This window comes from Nymphaea colorata, chromosome 7 (assembly GCF_008831285.2).
Source record: "Nymphaea colorata isolate Beijing-Zhang1983 chromosome 7, ASM883128v2, whole genome shotgun sequence".
In the NCBI taxonomy this organism is placed as follows: Eukaryota; Viridiplantae; Streptophyta; class Magnoliopsida; order Nymphaeales; family Nymphaeaceae; genus Nymphaea; species Nymphaea colorata.
The window spans coordinates 4776869-4800292 of NC_045144.1; the positions used below are offsets into that span (position 1 = coordinate 4776869).

At 39.0% G+C, this 23424-nt stretch overlaps 4 protein-coding genes across 7 annotated transcripts; all 4 read left to right on the forward strand.

Moving 5' to 3' along the window:
* The first annotated feature begins 554 nt into the window (after positions 1 to 554).
* LOC116257975 (immune-associated nucleotide-binding protein 9-like) lies at positions 555 to 4213 on the forward strand. Of its 3 annotated transcripts, XM_031635018.1 has the most exons (6): positions 706 to 776; positions 1432 to 1661; positions 2039 to 2313; positions 2410 to 2574; positions 2886 to 3011; positions 3633 to 4213. In XM_031635018.1, exons 2-6 carry the CDS (start codon positions 1460 to 1462, stop codon positions 4134 to 4136), a joined length of 1272 nt encoding a protein of 423 aa, XP_031490878.1. In that variant the 5' UTR covers positions 706 to 776; positions 1432 to 1459; the 3' UTR covers positions 4137 to 4213. The 3 variants fall into 3 exon arrangements, with proteins under 3 accessions (XP_031490876.1, XP_031490878.1, XP_031490875.1); XM_031635016.2 differs by lacking the exon at positions 706 to 776 and adding an exon at positions 555 to 646 and having other exon boundaries at positions 2039 to 2574; XM_031635015.1 differs by having other exon boundaries at positions 2039 to 2574.
* A 1225-nt stretch (positions 4214 to 5438) lies between these two features.
* On the forward strand, positions 5439 to 6286 carry LOC116257622 (17.8 kDa class I heat shock protein-like). The gene has a single exon (XM_031634567.2). It carries the CDS (start codon positions 5480 to 5482, stop codon positions 6002 to 6004), a length of 525 nt encoding a protein of 174 aa, XP_031490427.1. The 5' UTR covers positions 5439 to 5479; the 3' UTR covers positions 6005 to 6286.
* Positions 6287 to 8611: 2325 nt separating this feature from the next.
* LOC116257621 (immune-associated nucleotide-binding protein 9-like) lies at positions 8612 to 14091 on the forward strand. 2 transcript variants are annotated; one of them, XM_031634566.2, is made up of 6 exons: positions 8612 to 8755; positions 10396 to 10662; positions 11486 to 11763; positions 12606 to 12770; positions 12869 to 13003; positions 13719 to 14091. In XM_031634566.2, exons 2-6 carry the CDS (start codon positions 10416 to 10418, stop codon positions 13926 to 13928), a joined length of 1035 nt encoding a protein of 344 aa, XP_031490426.1. In that variant the 5' UTR covers positions 8612 to 8755; positions 10396 to 10415; the 3' UTR covers positions 13929 to 14091. The 2 variants fall into 2 exon arrangements, with proteins under 2 accessions (XP_031490426.1, XP_031490425.1); XM_031634565.2 differs by having other exon boundaries at positions 8718 to 8856.
* A 1523-nt stretch (positions 14092 to 15614) lies between these two features.
* LOC116257012 (pentatricopeptide repeat-containing protein At1g08070, chloroplastic-like) lies at positions 15615 to 18565 on the forward strand. Its single transcript, XM_031633598.2, has one exon. The coding sequence runs from the start codon at positions 15868 to 15870 to the stop codon at positions 17908 to 17910; it is 2043 nt and encodes a 680-aa protein (XP_031489458.1). The 5' UTR covers positions 15615 to 15867; the 3' UTR covers positions 17911 to 18565.
* Positions 18566 to 23424: the final 4859 nt, after the last annotated feature.

A 23424-nucleotide genomic window follows, 5' to 3' on the forward strand; every position in this document is an offset into this window, starting at 1 on the left:
TCCATACTTGAAATCATTATAAAAAAAAAGTGTCTTGTTCAAATAATCAAAAGGGAAAGGGTCCGATAGTAAATATATGGATTTCAAATCTCGAACATTTTAGATAAGGGGCAGTCAAACACCCTCGTATGCTAGAAGGCCTTTTAGAGTTTGGGCCTTCTAGCATACGAGGGAACTTTTGGTTCGCCGAAAATCCGGAACTTCTGCGCAGGGAACTGAACAGGCCTTAGAGAACGCCGGAAATAAAGACATAAGATATGAAATTGCGATCAATATCTAATTCATCAAACAGCTTAAAGTATAGAAATCTAAACACCTAAAATATGATTTTGAGATTTTATTTTTGGTTGTTACCATGTTGAAGCAAACCAATTTTTTTTTTTTTTGTTATAGATTATCCAAATCCTAACCGTTTACATCTTTAAGCATGGAGCTGAAAACCGTCAGTATTGTTGAACGGATTCAACAAAATATCCACTCACTTGCGGGTGGAACCAGTTCAAAGTGTTATCGAAAAATCCCCAAAATTGAGAGATTGTAAACCGATTATATGGGGAAGACGAAAAATCTCTTGGGTTGTTAAGGAAAGAGGAGAGAAATGATAAAGGTAGCTTTATGGTTGATCATCGGTTCCTACTGAAGGGAGGTAGCCTTTCTCATTGTCTGCTTTCATTTTTTCTTTTTTTCGTTTTTCTCTCTCCAGAGTTTGAAATATTTTAGCCCTAACAACACTTTGGTCATCATTTAGACGGCCAATTTTCTTTCTGTTCATAAGTGTAAGCGTAATTTGGAACCATTTACGTCTTAGGTTTAGTTGGTTCTTTCCATTTTTGTCATCTTGCTTGCAGTTAAATCTTGTTCTTTATTTGTTCATAAAGGTAAGCATGTTGTTGAACCTTTTTTGCTTTTTCGCTTTCAGCATTTTATGCTTTCGCATTGCTGTTTAAACATCGTTTCGTTTGTATGGTTTTGTCGAGAGATAGGGTGAATGTCAATGATCAGTTTCATCTGTCTATCTCATTAAATGCTTATCCTCGAACATGAAACGACTTGAGAGAGAGAAGAAACAGTTTAAGCTGTTTTAACAAATTGTCAAGATTGTGTAGAGTTTGATTTAGTTCTTCTGTTTACTGGAAGTTGTTTTCAGTGATGTCAACCATATGCATGTGTTCAAAATGTGCAAAAACTACAAGATTAGGGGAAAAACCGCAAAAAGAGAAGAGTTTAAGGAACAGTTGGCTCATCAAATCTAATTTACAGATCAGATTTCTTTTCGATTCCATAACTTTGAACATCTAGAGCACCTTGGTGCGATTGAAGCCAGTATAGACCAGCTCAAGTAGCAAGAAAAATGGAGAGAACTTAAGGACAAAGACATTCACTTTTCTTTCGTGTGTCTCTTAATTGGCTTTGGCTTTTCGTACATGCCAGGATTTGGAGAAAAATTGGAGAGGAAGACATGGGTGGTGGCATGATCGAGGGGGAAAGGACATTGGTTCTGGTGGGAAGGACCGGAAATGGGAAAAGTGCCATCGGCAACAGCATCCTTGGAAGAAACAAGTTCCTCTCAAAGAGCAGCTTCTCCTCTGTCACCACCAGCTGCCAATTGGGGAGCACCGTTTTAGAGGACGGCCTTCTTATTAATATAATTGATACACCAGGTCTCCCTCCCTCTTTCTCTCTCTCTCTAAACAAGGCTATGCTCTAGCGGAGCTGATTTGAAACTGGTTGCCTTGGTTTCCAATAATCTTTAGCTAAGGCCCATGGCATTGCTTTCTCTCTCTCTCTCTCTCTCTCACACACACACACACACACATCTGTTTCATTCATGTCACAAATATCGATGTTCAGTTTTCTTGGGTATTAACTGAGCAACTTGTCCCTTTGAACGAAGATATTTGTGATAATGGAGACTTTGGAGTCTGGAGATAACCAGTTTATATGGCATACCATTCTCAAGTTTCATGTATTTGGTGACTCCACAGCCTTAAGGCTAAAACTTAAAGGTTCAACTAATCAGTGTTGTGGTAATTGGCAGGGCTGTTCAATTCCTCTGCGTCGCTTGAGTTTGTTGCAGACAATGTTGCCAACTCCACCGCGTTGTTCAAAGATGGTATTCATGCCATCGTTCTTGTGGTGTCTCTGAGAAGTCGATTCACAGCAGAGGAGCTTGGTGCTTATCAGAACTTGACCAACTTGTTTGGGCAGAATTTCGCCGAATACACGATCATTGCATTTACTGGAGGCGATGAACTAGAGGATGATGAGACTCTAGAAGACTACTTGGAAGAGGGATGCCCCCAATCTTTGAAGGTTAAGCTACTTCACGTTCACTCTCTAATGTCGAGTTCTTCTTCTGTACGTTCCATGCAAAAAGTTTCTGTGGCCTTCGTTATTACATTCTTACAGGACTTGATCGATTCCTGCAATAAAAGAGTGGTGCTCTTCGACAACACAACTGAGGATGAAATGAAGAGAGATTCCCAAGTGAAAGAGTTGATGTTTCTGGTAAACGAAGTTCTAATTGAAAATGGGGACCTAACATACACCAATCAAATGTGCCACACGGTGAAGGTATGCGAGATTGACAGATATAGAATAAGGTGTTTAACTGCAAAATATTCTCCACTGGTGAATCTATATTTGCCTAGTTTAGATCATTTTATGATGCCACCTTTTTGTTTTTCAAGTTTGAAACTACAGAAAATGGAGCTAATGGAAATAAAAACACGACGTTTTGATACATAAAAATGAAACTACGCCACTCTTTTCTGCATTCTTTTCATGGTTTTTCAATTTTTCAAAAAATTGTTTTTAATATATTTGAAATTTGGGACCATGGTTTAAATGGACATGCACATCTGGTGCTCCTTTGACAAATGCAGAAAAACATGTTGCCTGCGTCAAAGGAACGTCAGAATGAAGAGCTGAGCAGAGAAGGACCGACCCAGCTGAATCGAAACCTTGAAACACCACGCAAGACTGAAACAGAGAAAGCCATATTGGAAAGAGTAAGCCATTTTTCCCGAACGATGCATACTGTCTGTCTCTGGTAAAAACAGATCATTGAGAGTGTGCTTGATGGAAAAAAGTAAGTTTTTGAGGTGTACTTTGTTGGAGAAATTTGTCTCTTCCATAAACCCATACATCAATTTTTTTCCCCTTCTTAAACGTGAGATATGTACGTTTTTTCTAATTTCTGTCCTACTAAATTATGAGATATGTACATCATAAATATATATAATTGACCGCATTATGTTTGCCAGATGCCACTTATAGACTGAGAACACAACGTATTGCCATCAAAATCTTAATCGGCAATTTGATGTTGTTCTGACGCTTCTCAAAGGTCACATGGATTTAATTTATTGCTCAGCCTGAAATTTTTTCAAGACGAAATCATTTGATTTCTATTTTCTTGTATACTCCTTAATGTACTTACGGTACACTTTTCTCTATAATGTAATAATCCTTTTCCAGATTTGCAGAGAGAAAAAGTTATTTTTTAGATGTCGGACTTCTCTTCTTAGTGCATGTTACAGAATCATGTTTTCATTTCCTTGCTTCCCATTATTCTTTCTATATATATATATACTGATCAATCTGCTCAAGTACCATTGTTGCTTGGCTAGCCTCTCCCCATCCTTCCGGAGAAGAAGGGAAGAGAAAGAGATAACACATCTATTCTCCAAGCAAAACTTCAACCAGAGAAGCTGGCTGGAAGGAAGAGCGTCGAAGAGATCCTAGCAGAAGCAAAATCAAAAGGGAAAGAAGTGGCCCGGAAGCTCCTAGCGAGTGAAGCAGCAGCGCAGCTTCGGGCAGCGAGGAAGCGCGTCGTAGAGGCGGGACCACGGCAAAATCCATTGGCAGCGAACATGGCTAGAACCATGGTGGAAAAGAAAGGCAGGGAGAAGTTTGAAGAAATCCAGAGACTGGGAGAGATGTTTCTGGCGACATTTGCGCAAGCGGCTCCGGTGGTGAGGAGAGCTTCAGTGGAGTCTGCACCGATGGGAGAGCGGAAGAAGGCGGAAGAGCTTTCGAGAAAGGCAAAAGCCAAGGCCAACGGCAAGCTTCGAAAGGCACAGAGGGTGCTCAGCGGTCGGACGGCGACTTTCACGCCCGAGTTCTCGGTCTGATCAGATCATCTTTGATGGAGGGTTGAAATATGAAGTGAAGTGAACGAACCTAATTGGCTCGTTAGTCATGAACTCAATTTCTGTCGGCAATTTGTTTAGTTGGACAGGTTCGATTCTATAAATGATTTCTCGAAAAACCAATTTCTCTCTCTCTCTCTCTCTCTCTCTCTCTATATATATATATATATATATATATATATAAGCTGAATTCTTCAAACTGCCGCTTAAGTGGTATAGAGGTCAAGATTTTTCCATTCAATTTACATGAAAACATCACAGAAACCATTATTATAGTAATAAATAATCACTTGTGCACTTATAGTAACTTTTTTTAGTAATAAATTTTTAAGTCTTACTTACACGGCAGATTTTATATAAATAAATAAATGAATAAATTGATATTTGTATAGTTAATTAGTTGGTAACATAACTGAATTAACAGCAAATATCATTAGACTTCTACTTACATAAGTCGAGCTCGGTGGGATCCGACTAAACACAAAACATAGAATTTCATGAATATTCCTTAATTTTTGGACAAACTCCTTCAATAATGTGTTAATGTTCTCATTGTCAAATGCCGAGTGAATTTGCAAGATTTGAGATCCACATATTCAAAGCCCAACATTTCTTTTTCGGATTTGTAAACTGAATGCATGCCATATTATACTCAAGAAATGAAATGACTAAAATGCCCTTCAATTTTGTAGAGGAGGAGGACAACAAACGAAAAAAAGTTTAACAAAAAAGTTCCGTTTTACTTTGAAATGATCAAAATACCCTTCTCATTATGTATGTTGAAGATCCAAATGGCTAAAATACCCTTCACATTATGTACGTTGAAGATTCGAAATGGCCTCATCACCAGTTTGGAAGCAAACTTGGAGAGAGAAAGGCTTCCCTCTTGCAAAACAATGGAAATATTCATTATCTTATAGGACGAAAACAGTTTCTTTTTTAATAAACAATAAAAAAGATTCACAACAAAAGAATTGATTTTTGTATTACTTTTTTAAAAATGACAAAAAATACCCCTAACTTTGTGGAGGGTGGAGACAAAAAGTCTTTCGGAGTTTGGTGATACACAACAACAGACAGTTTGAGAAGCGACTGGAAAGGTGGGAGGACTCCAGCGTCTTCCATTCCATTATTATATTATGGCCTTGCTTCTAGAGCATATAGCATGCAGTCGCAGCCGCTACCTCAATGCAAAGGACGACGAGAAGGATGTAGAGAAAGCGAGAAATCGACAAGAGTAAGATGCCAAGAGATCTAGAGCCGACGAGTCATCACCGCAACCTCCACGGCTTCTCTTCCTCCTATAAATACGCCTCCCACCATCGATGAAGAGCCGAGCAATTCCAGAGAAAGAAAGCGTCAAGCAACTTCTTCAAAGATTACCAACAACGCCAATGTCGATCATTCCCAATTTCTTTGGCCGAAGAAGCAACATCTTCGACCCGTTCTCCCTCGACGTATGGGACCCTTTTGATCTTGGCGCTCCCTCAGGAGCCGGCCGCGAGGTCAGCGCCTTTGCCAATGCTCAGGTCGACTGGAAGGAGACGCCTCAGGCCCACGTGTTCAAGGCCGACCTCCCGGGCCTCAAGAGGGAGGAGGTGAAGGTGGAGCTGGAGGAAGGGAGGGTGCTGAAGATAAGCGGGGAGAGGAGCAGGGAGACTGAGGAGAAGGGCGAGAAGTGGCACCGCGTCGAGAGGAGCAGCGGCAAGTTTCTCCGGCGGTTCCGCCTGCCGGAGAATGCCAAAGTGGAGGAGGTGAAGGCTTCCATGGAGAACGGCGTGCTCACGGTGACGGTGCCCAAGATGGAGGAAAAGAAGCCGGAGGTTAGGTCCATCGAGATCTCAGGCTGATCTGAAGCCGGAAGGACGGGGGACATTCCTACTGGATATGGAAAGCCCCCTCTGCTTGCTTATGTTAAAGGGTCCGAATGTTGTGGTTTACATGTATCGATCCGTATCGTTGTGGACTGCCTGTAGTCAGTTTGTTTCTCATGGATCGCCATGAACGACGTACTCTGTCTTCTCCTGTTTTGAGGAAATAAAAGTGTGTTGTGAGGGAAGGTCACCGTGCCTCCCTCTACTGTACGTGTACTGGTTCTACTTTAAAAGTTTAAAAAGAAAAAAAAAAAATTGTTACCGAAAATGTTTTCTGAGTTGTGTTAGCCATGGCAGGTTATGTATGGATCAAGTAGCCAGGTGCTATTGATCTCGAAAAGTTTATTGCAGAATCGAGTGCATTCAAGGAGTTTTCTTCATCGGTCGTTCATAAATCTCAATAAGAAATGCTTCGCTTAGATAACATGTCATTGGAAACAGATCAGAACTGAAATTTTGGCGTGGCACGGAGATAAACTCACCGGTTCAGGGATGACAAGTTGAGAATACTTATTAAAAAAAACAAGTTCATACAATTATGTTATAGCATTATGAGCATTCTCAAATATAAATTTCATCAAAAGTCTTAAATAATTGGACAACCTTACATATGTCATCTTATCTTATCAAAACTGAGTTTTGGATGAAAAATCTAAGGGGTCCAAGTTGTTTATCACCATATCAAAATTCAGTTTTGTGAAAGCTAGGTTTGCAAGAATCTCAGTTTTTATGTCATCTAAACACCACCAAAACTTGGTTTTGCTTTCAAAACCAGGTTTTAGAGGGAACAGCCCCCACGAATTTTCTACTAAATCTTCCACAAATGATACAAACACAAGTGATTGGTTCCCTAAGGCTGATGCTTAGCAAATATGGCAATGATAATTTTGGAAACGATGGTTTCCAACCCAAGTCCTATAAGTCGTTCGCATGTATGAGACTAAACTGTATCATTTTTTGTAAATCTGGGCAGACTGATTTTAGATCGAACGGCTCAAATTTGATGTCTCTAGCTGTATAAGTAAAGTAGAGTAATGAAATCTGTCTCATTAATTTATTCAGAAAACTTTACTACATGTGTTTGGTTCTAATTGACGGCCGCCCACCGATCCTTGTCCTGTCCTGTCTGTTATGCCAACCTCCTAGAAGATCCTTTTAAGTTTCATAAATGTTTTTTTAAAATATACTTACCAGCTCGTATCTGAATACAATCTAGGGTCACGTATGTGTTAATATGTTTTACCTTGGTTCCCCACTACAAAAGGGGGGTACCTCGTAGCGGTTGCATTTATTTCATCGTAGATCCCAATTCTGCTGACTGACATCACTAAGATCTGATAGATTTAAAGTCACACCCCCTCCCCCAATCCCAACTTAAATCCATGGTTTTTAAAATGTAAAATCCAATCTGGAGTTAGGTTCTCCTAACACACTTTTTAATACAACATGAGATCTAAGGTCCAAAGCTTATCAAACACAACCTAGATTATTTTCTTAAACTTAGCAAAACATCATAATACAACTGATCTTTTATCATTTTTTTAGTAAACGAATGAACAAATTCTTTACACATACGATATAACTTTGTTTTTTTTTTTGTTAGTTATGAGTTTTCTATTTTTTTTTTATTTTAAAGCCATGTCCAATAATTTCTAACTTCAAATATGAAGCTATTTGGGTTTTGCTCTGCTGTGAAATTCATTGTTTAAACAAACAATAGATTTCATATGGTGGATTTTAGATTTTACACTTAGATGCCAAACTCCTAAATCTGCAGTCCGACGGCAAAAAATCCACACAATGCACTAATCTTAAATCACCTTGAGTCTTACTTTTTAGATGATGAACCTGACGTGAAAGAATTTAACCTCTCATTTCGCTCATCTTTCCATACTCATTAGGTTTTTGAACTGAACTCGGAGTGTGACATACCTGTGCTTAAAAGTTCTGTCGTTAGCTTGATTCTGATTACTATTACTTTTTTGAACTGTGCACAACACTCTAGTTAACGGGAACTCCAGTTGACATTAGAGAGTCTTAAGGGGTGGGGGTGTAACATACCTGATCAAATCAATGGCTTAGTAAAAATTTTGCCGTTAGTTTGATTCTTGTTACTACTACTTTTTTTCAATTGTAAATTGTAGATGCACAACACACTCTAGTTAACACGAACTCCATTTGACACTCGAAAGTCTTGAAGTGTGTAACATACATGATCAAATTGATGGCTTAGTAAAAGTTCTGCCGTTAGTTAGTTTGATTTCGATTACTGTTACTTTTTTGATTTGCAAATGATAGATGCATAACACTCTAGTTAACGGCACACGGATTCAGCCCTGAATCTCGGAAACATGGGTAAAGGTAATGGAGCTTTGGGAACTTGACAGGTCGGTCCAGACACACTATGAGACCCGAGTCCGGCCCTTGAACTACTAGTCAAGCCCTTTTGCACGTTTGGTTCCAAGCTTTGAAATCTGGATTTGGATCGTCGACTGGATTCGAATTTTAGTAATAACTTGGGCTAAATCCGAGCGGCTCAAGACTGGAAAATGACAAAAACACCCATCACATTTCTTCGGAGACGATTATCGCGAGCACAGAGTATTACCCTTCGCGTAAAAAGCCAACCGTACGGGTTCGCGGAAGATTTGCTCTTGGGTGTTTCCATGACTCGCATCTAGTCTTCGCTCCAAAGCCAACTCCCCTCTCTGGTTCCTTCAGCTCTAGGTAAGCGTTCCTTTTGTACCTTTATTTGCTGGATTCTCACGTCGGATTGCTTATTGCGATTGTTTTATGGCGATTTGATCTGAAGATTGTAACCTTTTCAAGTATGTGCTTTTTCTTATTGTTGATCCTTTCTTATTGCTCTTTCTTTATGTCTTATAGATGACCCATCTTCTTCCGTTTTGGGGTTTGTTTGAAGGTTTTGCTGTTTAGTTTGTTTTGTTTTTTTAACTGAGTTTTTGCCTTTCGATGGGTTAGCAGCATGTGTGAATTGCAATTAGTGTTAGGGTTTGCTGGATTGGATGGAATTGAAAATCGATTTCTTCACTGTCCTTTTCCCTTTTGTGAACGGGTTCTGATGTCTTTCCGTCCTTTTTTCACACATCCTGTTGCGAATTTAAGCGCTTCCCTTGCCTTTTTTGCTTTTCTTTTTCTCCCATGGGCTTCTTGTATTAATCTCTGGTTTTTGTATGAATTAGCATATGGGAGCAAGTTTTTTGGTGTATTTAGTGTTCTGTTCATTTCATTGCACTTGAATTTTTTCCAACATAAAATATAGAAGTATCTTTGGCACTAAATAGGACATTAAATCGAGTATTTTGGTTGTGTGCAGTCGTCAACATGGCACTTCTTGGTACGTCCTTTTGTTTTAGGAAATCTTTTTTTGTTTCCTTTTCTCCTTTTGTTGTTCAAGAATGAAGAACATGGTGTGTGTGTGTATAGCGAGAGAGAGAGAGATGCGTATGACCGGTCGACTGTTCTGTCCAGTTACATGTTCTTATCTTCTTTTTGAAAAACTTGTTAGGTAAATACGTTATTTATGTCTAAAATTAGGATGACTGGTCGACCGCTCTGTCCAGTTACGTATTCTTATATTCCTTTTGGAAAACTAATCACGTAAATGCATTCTTTATGTCTAAAATTATGAAAATCAACATAAAAATCATATATTCTTTTTTAGACATACAAGATGGCCTTATAAGGTCAAAAATTGGGAACGTTGATTATTAAATTTGATAAAAAGCTTTGTTACACACTTAAGAAATGTCGTTTTATATGGATTTATAATGCATTATGAGTTGATTTAGTGAAAGTTATATGTAAAAACTAGTTGTGACTTGTTTGTACAGTAAAAAATGGCGACTTGTTCATAACTTCACACACACACACACACACACACACACACACACGCAGACACACACATATATATGTATTCACTGGCACACACCAACTCACAGGTATGCACATACAAAAGATGTATATACATGTGCTAGTACTACAATTATAATAAATATATTCTCAAATTTTTTTATTGTATATCTATATATACATTATTATAAGTATTTTATATAATAAATGCCAGTGGTATAATGCATCAAAAACAACATTTCTATTTTATACATATGTTAACATATTTTATGTGAAAAATGAAGTCAAAAACCAGGCTGAGTCACCTAGTTTCACAATGCCTAGTCAATTTCTAAGTTACTGGGTTTTGAAACCTTGTTTTTATGGGCATTCTAGTTCTCTTTGTTGTCTTTAATGAAGCCATTCTTTCATAAAATATTTTTTCACATTTACCGTAAAAGTATTTCCATTAAACAGTTTGACAAGAACTGGATGCCTTGTTTTCCGTCTGACAGTGTCACGATTCAGTTGCAACATGGGTGGAAGCACAATTGAAGAGGATTGGGAATTTACAAGTTCGGAATTTGAAAGCTCATCAGTTTCAGCTAGTACTTTGGTTCTAGTTGGACGAACTGGAAATGGAAAGAGTGCCACTGGAAACAGCATTCTTGGAGAAAAGAAATTTATATCCAGAAAGAGTTTGTCTTCAGTGACAACAACTTGTCAATTGGAGAGAACTGTTCTAGAGAATGGACAGATTGTAAATGTAATTGATACACCTGGTGAGCTCTCTCTCTCTCTCTCTCTCTCTCTCTCTCTCTCTCCCTCCCCTTCCCTCCCTCTCTCTCTCTCTCTCTCACACACACACATCTATATATACATGCTCTATGTCTCTCACACACACCCTGTCACCCACACGTTTGGTGATATTGTAACTACACAGGGTAAAGTGAAGAAATAAGATGGTAAAATGGACTTTGGATAAGCATGTGTTATATTGAAAACAAAACACTGAGGCCCTGTACCTAATTTTATATGTAAATCTTATTTATTTTCGGTCATGGACATGCAAACATGGCGTCGTGAAAATCCCATAAAATATTCAAGGTCTGTCAGATGAAAGGATTCATTTTTTTGGATTTGTGCTTTTCGTTTGTATGTTTTCAATGTTCAAATGCAACAGTTCCTTTGTACAGTTAATTGTGTTATTTATAATATCAGTAGTAGTTGTTGCTCTCCTATAGTTATTAACTTTCCATGCATTTTTAATGTTGAAGTGTTACTTAAGTACTGCAGCATTTTCTTGAACGTGCTATCATTTAGGTGTTTGCATTCTATCTCCCAGCTTGCCTTAGAAAAGTTAAAAAGGTATAGAAAAAGGATATATTTTTCACTATATTTGTGTGACTATGCTGTTCTTATAGAGTATTCCTTCTTAAGTAACTTTTTCTTGTGCAAGTAAAGCTATCATATAAGAGAAAAAGAATTTGACGGACTTCTAGTATAGTCAGCATTTATGTTGTTTGTTTGCTATTTGAATAGGGATATTCTTCTGACCATTTACTATGTGAAAGCTTAGCATGTAATTTTGGCGATCATCAACAGGGTTATTTGATTCATCGGTGGCACCTGAATTTGTTGTAAAAGAGATCGTGAGGTGCATTACATTGTCCAAAGATGGCATTCATGCAGTCCTCGTTGTGGTTTCACTGAGGAACCGGTTCACAATAGAAGAAATGGTTGCATATCAAAGTTTGAGAAATTTGTTTGGAGAGAGAATTGTCAATTACATGATTGTTGTGCTTACTGGAGGAGATGAACTCGAGGAAGATGGTGAGACTTTAGAGGAATACTTGGGACAGGGGTGTCCCCAATGCTTAAAGGTTAGACTTCTTATCAGTTACTCCTATTATTCCATCCTTTAGCGATTCTTTTTATGCTTATCAAGAATGGAATTACCTGATCGTTGAACTCAGCTTTGTCCCTGTGTTCATGATGAAATTACTTTGTCAGATTGGAGTCTGCAGTTTACCATTTGTGTGTATGCATGTAACATGCACATTTGCACTGCAGTTGTGTGTCTTTACCTCTCAGTGACGAGGTTGAATGCACAATAGTTTTGCAATTTACTTGTTTTTCACAAATTTTCCATTTTACTATCAAGGTAACATCTCATGCATTGGCCCAAGGGATTAGACCTACCTTCATACATTGTGGATGTCCAGGTGGATTTTGCGTATATGTGCTTAAAGCCTTAAAGGTTACTTTTACTACCATGATTTTTATTAAAAATTTAGAACTCTGCAACGACAGGTCCAGGCCTCTCATTAAATCTAATAGTCTAAACTCTGAAGTAACTTGTAATTCTTGTGGAGAACAGAAGGACTTGTTTTTCGAGAATTTTTTGAAGGAAAAAATAGAGTTTCTTTACATAGATGAATAAGGTTTATGTGGCCTTTTGTTATTGCCTCCTAATCAATATTCATCTGTGTAGTCTTTAAGGAATTATTGCCTTTTGTAACATAAAGATAGTGCATACACAGGTTTATGGATTTAGGCATTAAATATTTCTTCATTCATAGATCAAAGAAAGTTCCACAATTGGAATTTGGAACACTTTCATTTTTTATGGAAAAAAATATCACTTCATTTTGTTTAATGAATTTGAGATTCTGAAACCATGTTCCCATTTTTGTTCTTTTGGTTGCGTTTGCTTGTGTTACAGGATCTTATTCATTTATGCAATAATAGAATGGTAGTTTTCGATAACAAAACGAAGGATGAGAAGAAAAAAGCTTATCAAGTGAAGAAGTTGCTTTCTTTGGTGGATGGTGTTGTGGTTGAAAATGGTGGTCAACCCTACACTGATGAGATGTTCCACAGGCTTAAGGTAAACATGGTTGCAGTTCTTATGAATTATGTCTATGGATATCATATTCTTATAGTTGGATAACACATGATTCACTAAGAACATAGCTTGCTTCATAGGAAAGGGAAGCTGTATTGCAAACTCACATGGAGACATTCAAGTCATCGTCGGACTCTCGGAAGGAAGAACTGCTCCAGCTGAAGCAAGATATTGAAAGATCATATAAAGAACAACTAGAGAGGATGATTGAGATAGTATGTTTTCTCCTCTTTTTTTTTTTTGATTTACTTTTTCCTCTTCCTTTTTTGCTTTTATATTTTTTGGATACGAAGGCTAGGGTTTTGCATATCCCTGCTAGATTATGCCAACAAAGATGCAAATGTGCTTGTTGAATTCTTGCTCAATTGATGGAGCTTGTATGATTAAGTTTTCTTGATTCTCTGATTGGCTGTCTGTGTCCATGTTATCTCTGTAATGTGTATTATCATCATGGGCGTTACATTTTTGAAGGATATGGTATCTATGCAAATTTGCAAGTTCTCGGGATCCAAGTTGAAGTAGGTTACTGATAGTGTAATCTATGAATTTATTAGGAACTTAATTTTGTAGAAGTCCGCTGAAAATGAAGGGCAGAAATCATTTCTGCGTCGTCTCATCCTAATGGTAAATTGATGACAGTAAACGACAACAATCGGTGAAGATGGTTGTCTTGGTATAAATGTTTCTTTCCACACTTTGCATTTGGCTCAATTGAAATTGATTTTTATCAATGATTTTCGTTGCATTATTTTAAGAAAATTGGCATATTATCCTGAGTGGTTTCCATTCCGGTCCACAGATTGCTTGTGGGGCTCAACTGTGTTTTAATTTGTAGTGACGATTGCCATGGCATTAGTTTTAGGAAATTGTCATGGAAATGTTCTAAGTAGTTACTTTTGTGCGGTAATCTCCAAAACGTTTTTCGAGCAGATGGAAGGGAAGCTGAGAGATACTACTTCAAGACTTGAAGCAAGACTTGCACTGGAGGAGTCGGCAAGAAAGCAGGCTGAACAGTTTGCACGAGAAGCACAGAAGCACTCAGATGAGGAAATTCGCAGGCTTAGAGAAAGTCTAGAAGCTGCAAGGAACGAGACAGAAAGCCTTCGCAGGCAGGCTGAAAGGGTGTGCTCAATTTTATGAGATTATTTGACTTCATCGACTCAAATATATCTTGGTGTTAATAGTTATTTTCACGAGAGCTACATATTACATAAATATGCACAGGCCTATTTAACTTTGGCAAGACCAATCTGGTTTTATTTGTAAATATTTATAGATGGATATCTATATCATTCTGTGTCCATTTTTCTGCGTTCTGTTAACTAGTCCGACAACAACCTGTGGTAATCGGACTAATGGACCGTACATGCCATGGAATTGATGGGCCAGTGGGCTGGGCTGGTCAATGGCCAAATTCATGAACTTAGTGCCCATTAGCTTAAGGGTCTAAGCTAGGCTTTGTTTGTTCTGACTTGTTACTGCAATGGGCTTAGTTGGGTCCGGTTGGGGAAAAAGTTGCCAATATGGATGTTGGGTGATTGGGAAACCTAATGGACTATTCATATGTTGTTGGATTGAACAGGCAACCTGGATCCTGCATATTTGGTCAGGGACTATCCATCCATTGGATCCATCCAGCCCGACGTTCTGTGATGGTCTGTGAGGAGCCCAGACGGATGGATGGATGGATGGATGGATGGAGGAATCAGACACCAGACCGCTAGGTCAGGGGCTAAAACCAGACCCCTTGAAAGCGATTGTCAAAACACTTGTTTTCTACGATCTTACGGTAAGATCTTAAAAGTGTTTTCACAGGAAATATATATTAACTATAACTTTTTTTTTTTAGTTTAATACTTTTTTTTTAGTTTAATAATGTTTGTACAGTAATAGGTAAAAATTAATGGCTTTTATGACATCCAAATTTTACTAGTAACAGAAATGTATATTAAAAAAAAAACAATTTGAATTAAAACTTTTATTTTATGACAAAGTATTTCTAAACAATCTAGAATGTTTATATTTTGTTTAAAATATATGGTAGTTTAAAATACATTGTAGCAAAAAATTAAGAGGTCTGGTTTTCCTTTCGGACTTGAATGATCTGGACATGCCAATTGCTATCTTATAGGCATGGGACTGCTATAGTTGGATAAAAAGTAGTAGTTAGGGCGTAGGGTTTCAAATAGTGTGGGTTTTACATCTACTTAGGTTTGGAGGCAGATAAGGATCGGTAGATCATACCTGAAATTGGTTGCCTTATGAATTTATAAGGATAATCTCGTCTGGAGTCAAAACCAAAACAAAAATCAAGTTGGGCGAACTAAATGTCACATTTGAAGTCGGATTTAACTTGAAACCCTAGCAATGTTAGTACACTCATGAAAAAAGGCTAACGCTTTGATACGAATTATGAATTTGAAAAGCAGCAAACTTTTGTTTCCTTGCTATAAAAAAATGTCAAACGTATTCCAAAACAACAAAAATTTGGCAAATGAATTATAGAAAATTGATGTAGTGATTTTTTTTAGATCATTTTTGATACTTTATTCTGAGAAAGATTTTATAGAATGATAATGTACAAAAGTTCAACAAGTATCCAACATTCAAATGATCAGATTCTTTTAGAGTGAATTTCTGATTTCAAAGCGTGTTTTTTGGATTTCAAAGATTTCTCATCTCCATACGTCAAATTGGTTTCAGAATTGAGATTTCAGGTTATTTTTATTTTGAATTTTCGGATCGTCAACTTTATGTCATGTACAAATTAAAATATGCAAGAGCGTCAAAGCAAGCTGTGGGGATGGACGGAATTCGGCCCTCTGGTTTGATTGTAGGATAAATACCCCTTCTCACCCAAGAAGAGACGAAAATCCATTAAAATTAACCAGACAAGGTTTGAAGTTAAATGCGAAGCAGAGTTGAATCAGAACCCGATCCCGACACCATGGTTGGGGGAAATGGGAACTGCATGGAAGTAGGCCAGACCACGCAAGGGCCGCCATGTCTGCGCCTGCGAGAAAGAAAGCATGACCATGTCCTTCGTCTGTGAATCATAAAGATTGATGCTATCTACTCTATGCATAGCCAGCTCTCTAGGTGCTCCCTTCTTGATCTCTTGCTTCGCCATCCACCCAACCGCCGCTACCGCCCTCTGACGCTCAAGCAGTTGCAGCAAACCCACTCCCAGATCCTCACAAACGGACTCCAGACCGACCACTCGGTGATCAGGAGCTTCTTAGCTCTCTGCGTTCATTCAGGACGCGTTGATTACTGCGCTTCATTCCTGAGAGAGAACGGACCACCATGTTCCGATCTTTGGAACTCGACCATAAAGGCTACTGCAGAGGCGGGTTGGGAGCAGGAGGCCCTCTCTTGCTACGTGAAGATGCTGCAACAGGGTGCGTGCCCGCAAAAATCAACCTTTTTGCTGGTTCTTCGTCTCTGCGTGGCGTCTCTCGCCGTTGGCTTCGGGGAGGGAGTCCATTGCCGGATTCTGAAGATGGGTTTTGGATTTGATGCGTACCTTCTAACTGGGTTGCTCGATTTTTACGCAAAGAATGGTGAGCTGCGGTCGGCGGAGACAGTGTTCGAAGAAATGCCTCAGAGAGATGTCGTTGCGTGGAACTCCATGCTTGCCGCGTATTCGCGGCACGGTCGTGTCGAAGATGCGAGAAAAATGTTTGATCAAATGCCTGAGAGGAACACCGTGTCCTGGAATACCATAATCTATTGCTACTGGAGGTGCGAGGATGATGTTGAAGCCCGCCGCTTGTTCGAACAGGCTACCCTTAAGGATGTCGCCACTTGGAACTCAATGATCTCGGGGTACTGTAAATCCGGCGACTTGGGTTCTGCTTGGGAGCTGTTTGAACGGATGGACACGAAGAACTCCATTTCGTGGAACACCATGATTTCAGGCTGCGTGCAGAGTAGGGAGTTCCGCAAGGCACTTTCAGTTTTCAACAGGATGCAGGCAGAGAATGTGAGAGCTACTGAAGTCACCATGATTAGTTTGTTGTCAGCGTGTGCTCATTTGGGCGCTTTGGATGTTGGCAGATGGATCCATGCTTATATTGAAAAGGAAAGGTTGAAGGTTGATGTAGTTTTGGGAACTGCACTCATAGACATGTACATGAAGTGCGGCAGTATTGGCGCTGCTATGCAAATTTTCCATTCCATCCGTAGAAGGAACATTTTTTGTTGGAATGCAGTTATATCAGGGTTGGCCATGAATGGTCTGGGGGAAGAAGCCATTGATGTGTTCTTGAGGATGGAGAAGGAGAACATGAGGCCTGACCATGTTACCTTTGTTGGGTTGTTGAGTGGGTGTAGTCATTTGGGCTTAGTTGAGGAAGGTCTGCATTTTTTTTATCAAATGCCAAAAAAATATGGGATTGAACCTAGGATAGAGCACTATGGATGTGTAGTTGATCTTCTCGGCCGCGCTGGACTGTTAGACAGAGCACAAGAGTTTGTGGAGACAATGCCAATGACTCCAAATGGTGTAACTTTAGGCAGCTTGCTTCGTGCTTGCCGCGGCAGCAGAAACAACCTGTTGAAGGAGAAAATTATCAAGCAGATGATGGATTTAGATCCTAGCGATGGAGCAAACTATGTCCTATTGTCAAATCTTTATGCATCGGCAAATCGATGGGCGGATGTTGAAGTGATCCGTGAAATGATGAGAGAAAGAGGTGTCCAGAAAACTCCAGGATGTAGCTCTATAGAGTTGAACAATATGGTTCATGAATTTGTTGTTGGTGATTCTTCTCATCCACAGTTCGAGAGGATCAGCAAGTTCCTGGATGAGGTTTCTAAAAAATTGAGGTTGCTTGGGCATGAATCAGATACAGGCCCTGTTTTGCATGATATTGATGAGGAGGAGAAGGAGAGTTCTGTTAGATATCACAGTGAGAAAGTGGCAATTGCTTTTGGGATCATGAACACCAGCCCTGGTTCTGTGGTGAGGGTGGTGAAGAATCTGAGGATGTGCAGTGATTGCCATGCTGCTACCAAACTAATCGCCAAGTTGTTTGGCAGGAAAATCATTGTAAGAGACAGGAGCCGATTTCACCATTTTAGTGAAGATGGATCGTGCTCTTGCAAGGATTATTGGTAAGAGTGCGTGGGGACAAACAAATGCTCTTTCTTTTGATTCATCAATTTGTTCATTTGAAGTACAGTTTGAACTTGTTTGGGAGATTCTTAAAATCATTTCATCGGGTTGGCTACGGGAGTCATTTGTTAGCACAGCGTCTACAGACATTGAATTATTCAGTTATTTGGAGTATAGACCGTTGGTTCAAGATTTGCTTCAAAATGTGTGGCGTCCAAAGTGTGATAATGATGGAAAGTTTTAACATATTATTTGAAGGTTCATAGTAGACGTGCTTTTGATCACTCGAAAGTGTAAATAAGTTACAGATTTTGAGAAAATCTGATGGCCATATATACCCCAGCGACCCAGCCTCATACTAACTTGTATTTTGGTGTCTAGTCCTTTAAGATGTGAACTGAAACTGGCCGTGAGGCGAGTTGAGGGAAGGAAGACTGCGCATGAGGTTCACTGTTGGGTTGGATCAGTCTAAAAAATGATTCACTTGTTGGCTGTTTAAGTGAGTCTATTGATTTCCTGAATTGTTTTAGAAATGTTGGCAATCATTGTATGTTTTTATTAGTATTACTCTTGAATATGAAGCAGGTCTGAGTGGACTTGGCTGGTGCTGGCTACTCTTGCTAGTCCTTGGCTGGCGTAGCCGCTGATTTCTTCTGCATGGCCTGTTCCATGGCTTGAGTTGACTTGGGTGGCAGAATCCAAATACCTGACTAGGTTCTGATAAACATTGTACCTGATCGCGGATGAACATCAGATCTTATTTTAGTTGGATCCGAATTCAGTTTTCAAAATGGGTCTAAATCTTAATGCAGAATAGAATATGATTGAAGAGAATCCGATTCAAGTCAAATTCGAAAGCGACCCAAATCTGAACCGTTCATATCAGTAACGATTTAAAAACTTTCCTTCTGAAAATTTTGCTAGAAAGCAGCTGCAAACTTGAGGAATCTGCGTCCATGATGAAGAAAAATAAGCAGCACATAATTTTACGTAGTTAGACTCCTTTGGAAGAGTCTACGTCCATGATGAAGAGCACTCTCCAACTCGTTCTGTTTTTCACGCAGAGATAAGAACCATCGGATCTGTTATTTTACTGATGGGTCATTGTACATTGGATCCTTGATTTCAGATTTACAGTTATCATTTACAATCACAATCTTTGGCAGGTTGAGTATTGATCAGTTTTTCTTCTTCATCTTGACATATTTAATTGAGATCCTCAACAGCTGCTTGATTGTGTGCAGTTTTGTTGTGATCTTCACAGTTGGGAAGATTGCCGAGACTTTCCTTAACAGGCAGAATTCGATTCTGAAGGGCACAGAGATGAAACTGGTTTTTTACTGCAACTATGAAACAAAAGGTAGAAGCGATAAATGCCACTTTCATCGTTATCAAACTCTATCATCATTGTCATCGTCATCATTATCTTTGACATCATTTTGACTGAAATCGTCGTCACCAACTTCAAGAAGTTCGTTTCAGGTCCATTACAAAGGGGCGCCCACATTAACAGGTCAAACACAGACAAGTTTTATTGAACAAAATATCAGATGAACAGTGCAATTTTGGTTCTAGAAGTATAGTCGACTGTAATAAATAGTAAACGCCTAGACTGTAAAACTTCATGAAAATTTACTTATTTCATTGTAAAACCTGTCATCTCTCTGAACTCAAGTGCTTTGTCTGTTAGCTGAAGACTGACCATCCAGATCTGGAAAGAATCCGCTTATCTTAAATGCAATTCAGACGCCATTCCTTGTTGCAGCTCACCATGGCCCAAGAGGAAAATGGCAGCTTGGTGTGTATTATCTGAGATCAGGTTACGACCTATTTCAGTCAACCAGTAACCTGGACCACTCAAACAGGGAGGCGAAGATTGTCAGAATACTGATGAAAGCACGCTACCAATTGCGGCCGCTCAGGCCTATCACTTGACTACAGCTGTTGTATAGGCTGGTGGTCGGGCAGGCTGCGTCTGAGGCTGCCATGAAAGCAGCTGCATGTCGGACTTCTAGTCATGTCACTGTTTTCGCAAGCTGAAGCTATAGGTGTCTGTTTTGATGACGAAGAGTGTGCATATGAGGGGGCTTATAAGCATATAAAATGTATTGTCATATTTAATATCACACCAGTGACTAATTATACAGAAAAGTACGTAAGCACCTCGGAAGCTTTACACCGGCCGACATGGGTACCGGAAAAAACAACAAGAAATTCTCCTGCCAGATTGAGGACTGCCTAATAATAAGGTAGTTAAGTAGTCCCATCAACTTGTTTGTTTCAGAACCAAAAAAGACTTGCCGAATCCAAGCATATTCTGCGTTGGTGGAGAATTTCACTTTTTTTTGGTGAAGGGCCACAGAAAAGGAATGAAAGCTTTTTTAAAAGAAGAAAAAAACAGAAGATAGGTAAGGCTGCACAACCGACGAGCTCAACTCATTTCGAGTTTAACTGAAAACTTGAGCTTATAAACAAGTCGAATTTGAGTTACTTTGTGATTAAACTCGGATAAGACCAAAAAAAGAGATCAAGTGAAATGAGTAGTTGGTAAACAAGCTTAAACAAAGCGAACATTCATGCTACTTGAACTAAGGACCAGCCGCCTACTAATTAACTGACCCAAGCCGATTTTCCGATACATCCTTTGGGGCAAAATGCTGCTATTCTTCAAAATAGCAATTCTGAAGGGGGCTGAGAATTGAATTGGCTGAATCGGTTATGAATAAACAACAAATATCAAAAAAATATTTTACAAAGAATAAATGAGAAAATAAAAATCAATAAAAACAAAGCTCTTTAAACTACTAAAAAATAACTAAAAAGACGACATACGATGTTTTTGAATCGGCTAACAAATCGACTCGTTTCGCGACACAATTGGCTTTGTTCTGGTAACAATGTGCTGCAGGTTTTACTCACACACTCAAGAAAACAAAAATGAAAGTATTGCATGAGGAGGTGATGAATTTATTTATGTTGTTCATAAGAAACAATTTTCTTTTTCATGAAAAATGATTGGACATCACCAAAGAAATTAGGAAAAAAAAAAGTTCATACGCATTCATATTCGTCAATGTGCTCGAAATCTTGCCTGCTTGCCTCATCATTGATGCAATCCGAAAATATTCTATATATCCCCATGGCGTAGGCTAAATTTAATAAAACGTTAGTCATGGACATAAAAATAGCAAAAGAAGAATGACTTAAGTAGGATGGTATTAGTAATATACTTCAAAAAGTAGCATAACACAAAGAATGATCTGAAATAGCACTTTTTAAATGAAACTACATATAATAAAAGTATCATGGCATTGTTTATCTAGCGTGGAGTTGGCCAATCACAATCACCAAAAAATTGACTGAGCAGTTTCCTTATAAAATCAGAGACGAGTTAGGAAGAAGCCCAAAAAATCATTCGTTAAATCCAACAGCATCAAGGGCCAAATCCATGACCAAGCGGGATGTAATTAGAATTTAGAAGTAATGACAAAAATTAGCGAGACCGTCATTAGTTGAAACATCAATCCTTCTATTAATTTTTGTTATCTCAGCGCCCCTCTTTAGATAAGAAGTAGAATAGACGTGTCATCACCTACAGCCCTCGCCAAAGTGATGGCAACCGCGAATCGCATCCACGCAGGGGTAGAGCTAGAAAAGGGGTTGAATTAAAGTTTCTAAATTTTGAACTGAATAGAAATATCATTTTTCAAAATTTTTATATAGAACAAGTAAAAGTTTCTAAAATTTACATATAATTTTTTTTTTTTTAAAGTGGGGCTAAGGCTCAAGCAGGCCTTACCTTGGCTTCGCTCCTGCCTTCATGGCATAGGTAGTCGCCGCATAAGTGGAGTAACACCCCCAAACCCCTGGAATTCGATGTATCACTCTAAAAGAGTCTTGCATGCAGACTTGGACCTGGGTTTAAGTACGTGGGTTAAATAGGAAAAGTGGTACTTTGAAGCGGAAGCGCTATTGGACTTCACAGTTGGCGAAGCAGAAGTCCCATAAGCACTCTCGAGATTGAGTGGCGTGTACACCTTTATGCACGCAACAAATATACACCAACAAAGAAAAAGAAAAGAAGAGGCAGTGACATTTAAAAAAAAAAATTAAAAGTTATGTACATTTTAAACTTTTTAATATTTTCATAATTCTCATTTTATCCTTTCAAAAGACTTCCTTTTTCACTTTAACAAAGACATTTTAATGATTATGAGCGGGGGTGTGTATGTAACCAGCTTGACATCCATGGCTGTCGTGATGATGAAGTTGAGTGTTCATTCGATCCACTTTCTTATGGATCAAAAAAAAAAAAAATCATTTTTCCCTCCACGGAGGCTTCTGAGAGCACTGAATAAGAATGAGAGGTTGCTAACTGCCACAATGAGAGCTCGCTGGATTCGCAAATTGGTCCGACTCATGCATTACTCTCATTGAATGATGAACAAATCAAAAGTGAAGATACAACAATAGCACTAGAGAGCTCTCAACAGTTTCATTCTATGTCCTCTGGTAAACCGGATCAAATCATACATAGTACAAGCATGAGTGACCATCTTCATCAATTTTGAATCACCATATTGCTTGTGACGTGACATGCAATTCAAAGTTGCAAGTTCCTTAACACAATGAAATGCCTTAGACTCCACACTAAGAAGGAGGCAGCATGAAGAAAGGGACAAAGGCGGCTGCCTGCAAGTAGGGTTGTCCCCTTTTGGCCTATCATTTCCATAAGCACCTTGCTTTTCAAAGAATTTGTTAATAATAATCAATTTGAATTGAATGCCATTAGTGATTACCAAAAGAAAAGTAATTGTCGTTTTTCTCTAGGAATACTACGCAAAGGGTGAGTCAGATGAGGTTGAAAGGCATAGTCGATGGAGAACAGGTGAATATTCTTATACCACCCCTTGTTGTACTAGCACAAGGACGAGCAGAAAATGGAACCCCTCGAGCTTGCATGGAGGATGGATTTAGAATGTTGTCGCTCAGGCCCCCGGTTATAGTACTAACTACTAACCTACTCGAGCAGAAGATGGAATCCCTCGAGCTTGCCTGTTCGCCAAGCAGACATGTACTCGCAAGTATCGGGGTTTTGATGTGAAGGGATTCCGTTTTTTTTTTTTTTTCTTTTTCAACATTTGCAGGTTGATTAAAAAAACAAGTAATATTACACATGGCACCCCTTTAGTAGCCAACGAATCGGATGGATTTTTACCAATTCAATTCCAATTGGCTCGGTCCAACTCTTATGACCGGTCTACAGAGCTAAATCCGAGACATTTGCTTATCAGTACAAAATAAACGAACCGGAATTTAATCCAATTACGGACAGCAAAAAAAAAAAAACAAAAAAGGCCAAAACCTCACCTACCAACTGGTTGATGGGATGACAGGGCTGATCCCCTGTTGCTAGTTGCAGAAGAAGACATGGACACATTGAAGTGCCGAGAATGAAGCTGGTGCTCGTCCTTTCCTTCTTTATGCAGCCCCCAACCAAGTCAGAGGATGTAATTT

Bases quoted from the DNA above. Each gene is read 5' to 3' on its own strand.
- LOC116257622 (XM_031634567.2), top strand. From the start codon at position 5,480: ATGAAGAGCCGAGCAATTCCAGAGAAAGAAAGCGTCAAGCAACTTCTT.
- LOC116257621 (XM_031634565.2), top strand. The intron at 10,663-11,485 runs GTGAGCTCTCTC...GATCATCAACAG, and splicing joins AAATGTAATTGATACACCTG to GGTTATTTGATTCATCGGTG. The intron at 12,771-12,868 runs GTAAACATGGTT...CTTGCTTCATAG, and splicing joins AGATGTTCCACAGGCTTAAG to GAAAGGGAAGCTGTATTGCA.
- LOC116257975 (XM_031635016.2), top strand. From the start codon at position 1,460: ATGGGTGGTGGCATGATCGAGGGGGAAAGGACATTGGTTCTGGTGGGA. The intron at 1,662-2,038 runs GTCTCCCTCCCT...GGTAATTGGCAG, and splicing joins TAATATAATTGATACACCAG to GGCTGTTCAATTCCTCTGCG. The intron at 3,012-3,632 runs GTAAGCCATTTT...TTGCTTGGCTAG, and splicing joins AGAAAGCCATATTGGAAAGA to CCTCTCCCCATCCTTCCGGA.
- LOC116257012 (XM_031633598.2), top strand. From the start codon at position 15,868: ATGCATAGCCAGCTCTCTAGGTGCTCCCTTCTTGATCTCTTGCTTCGC.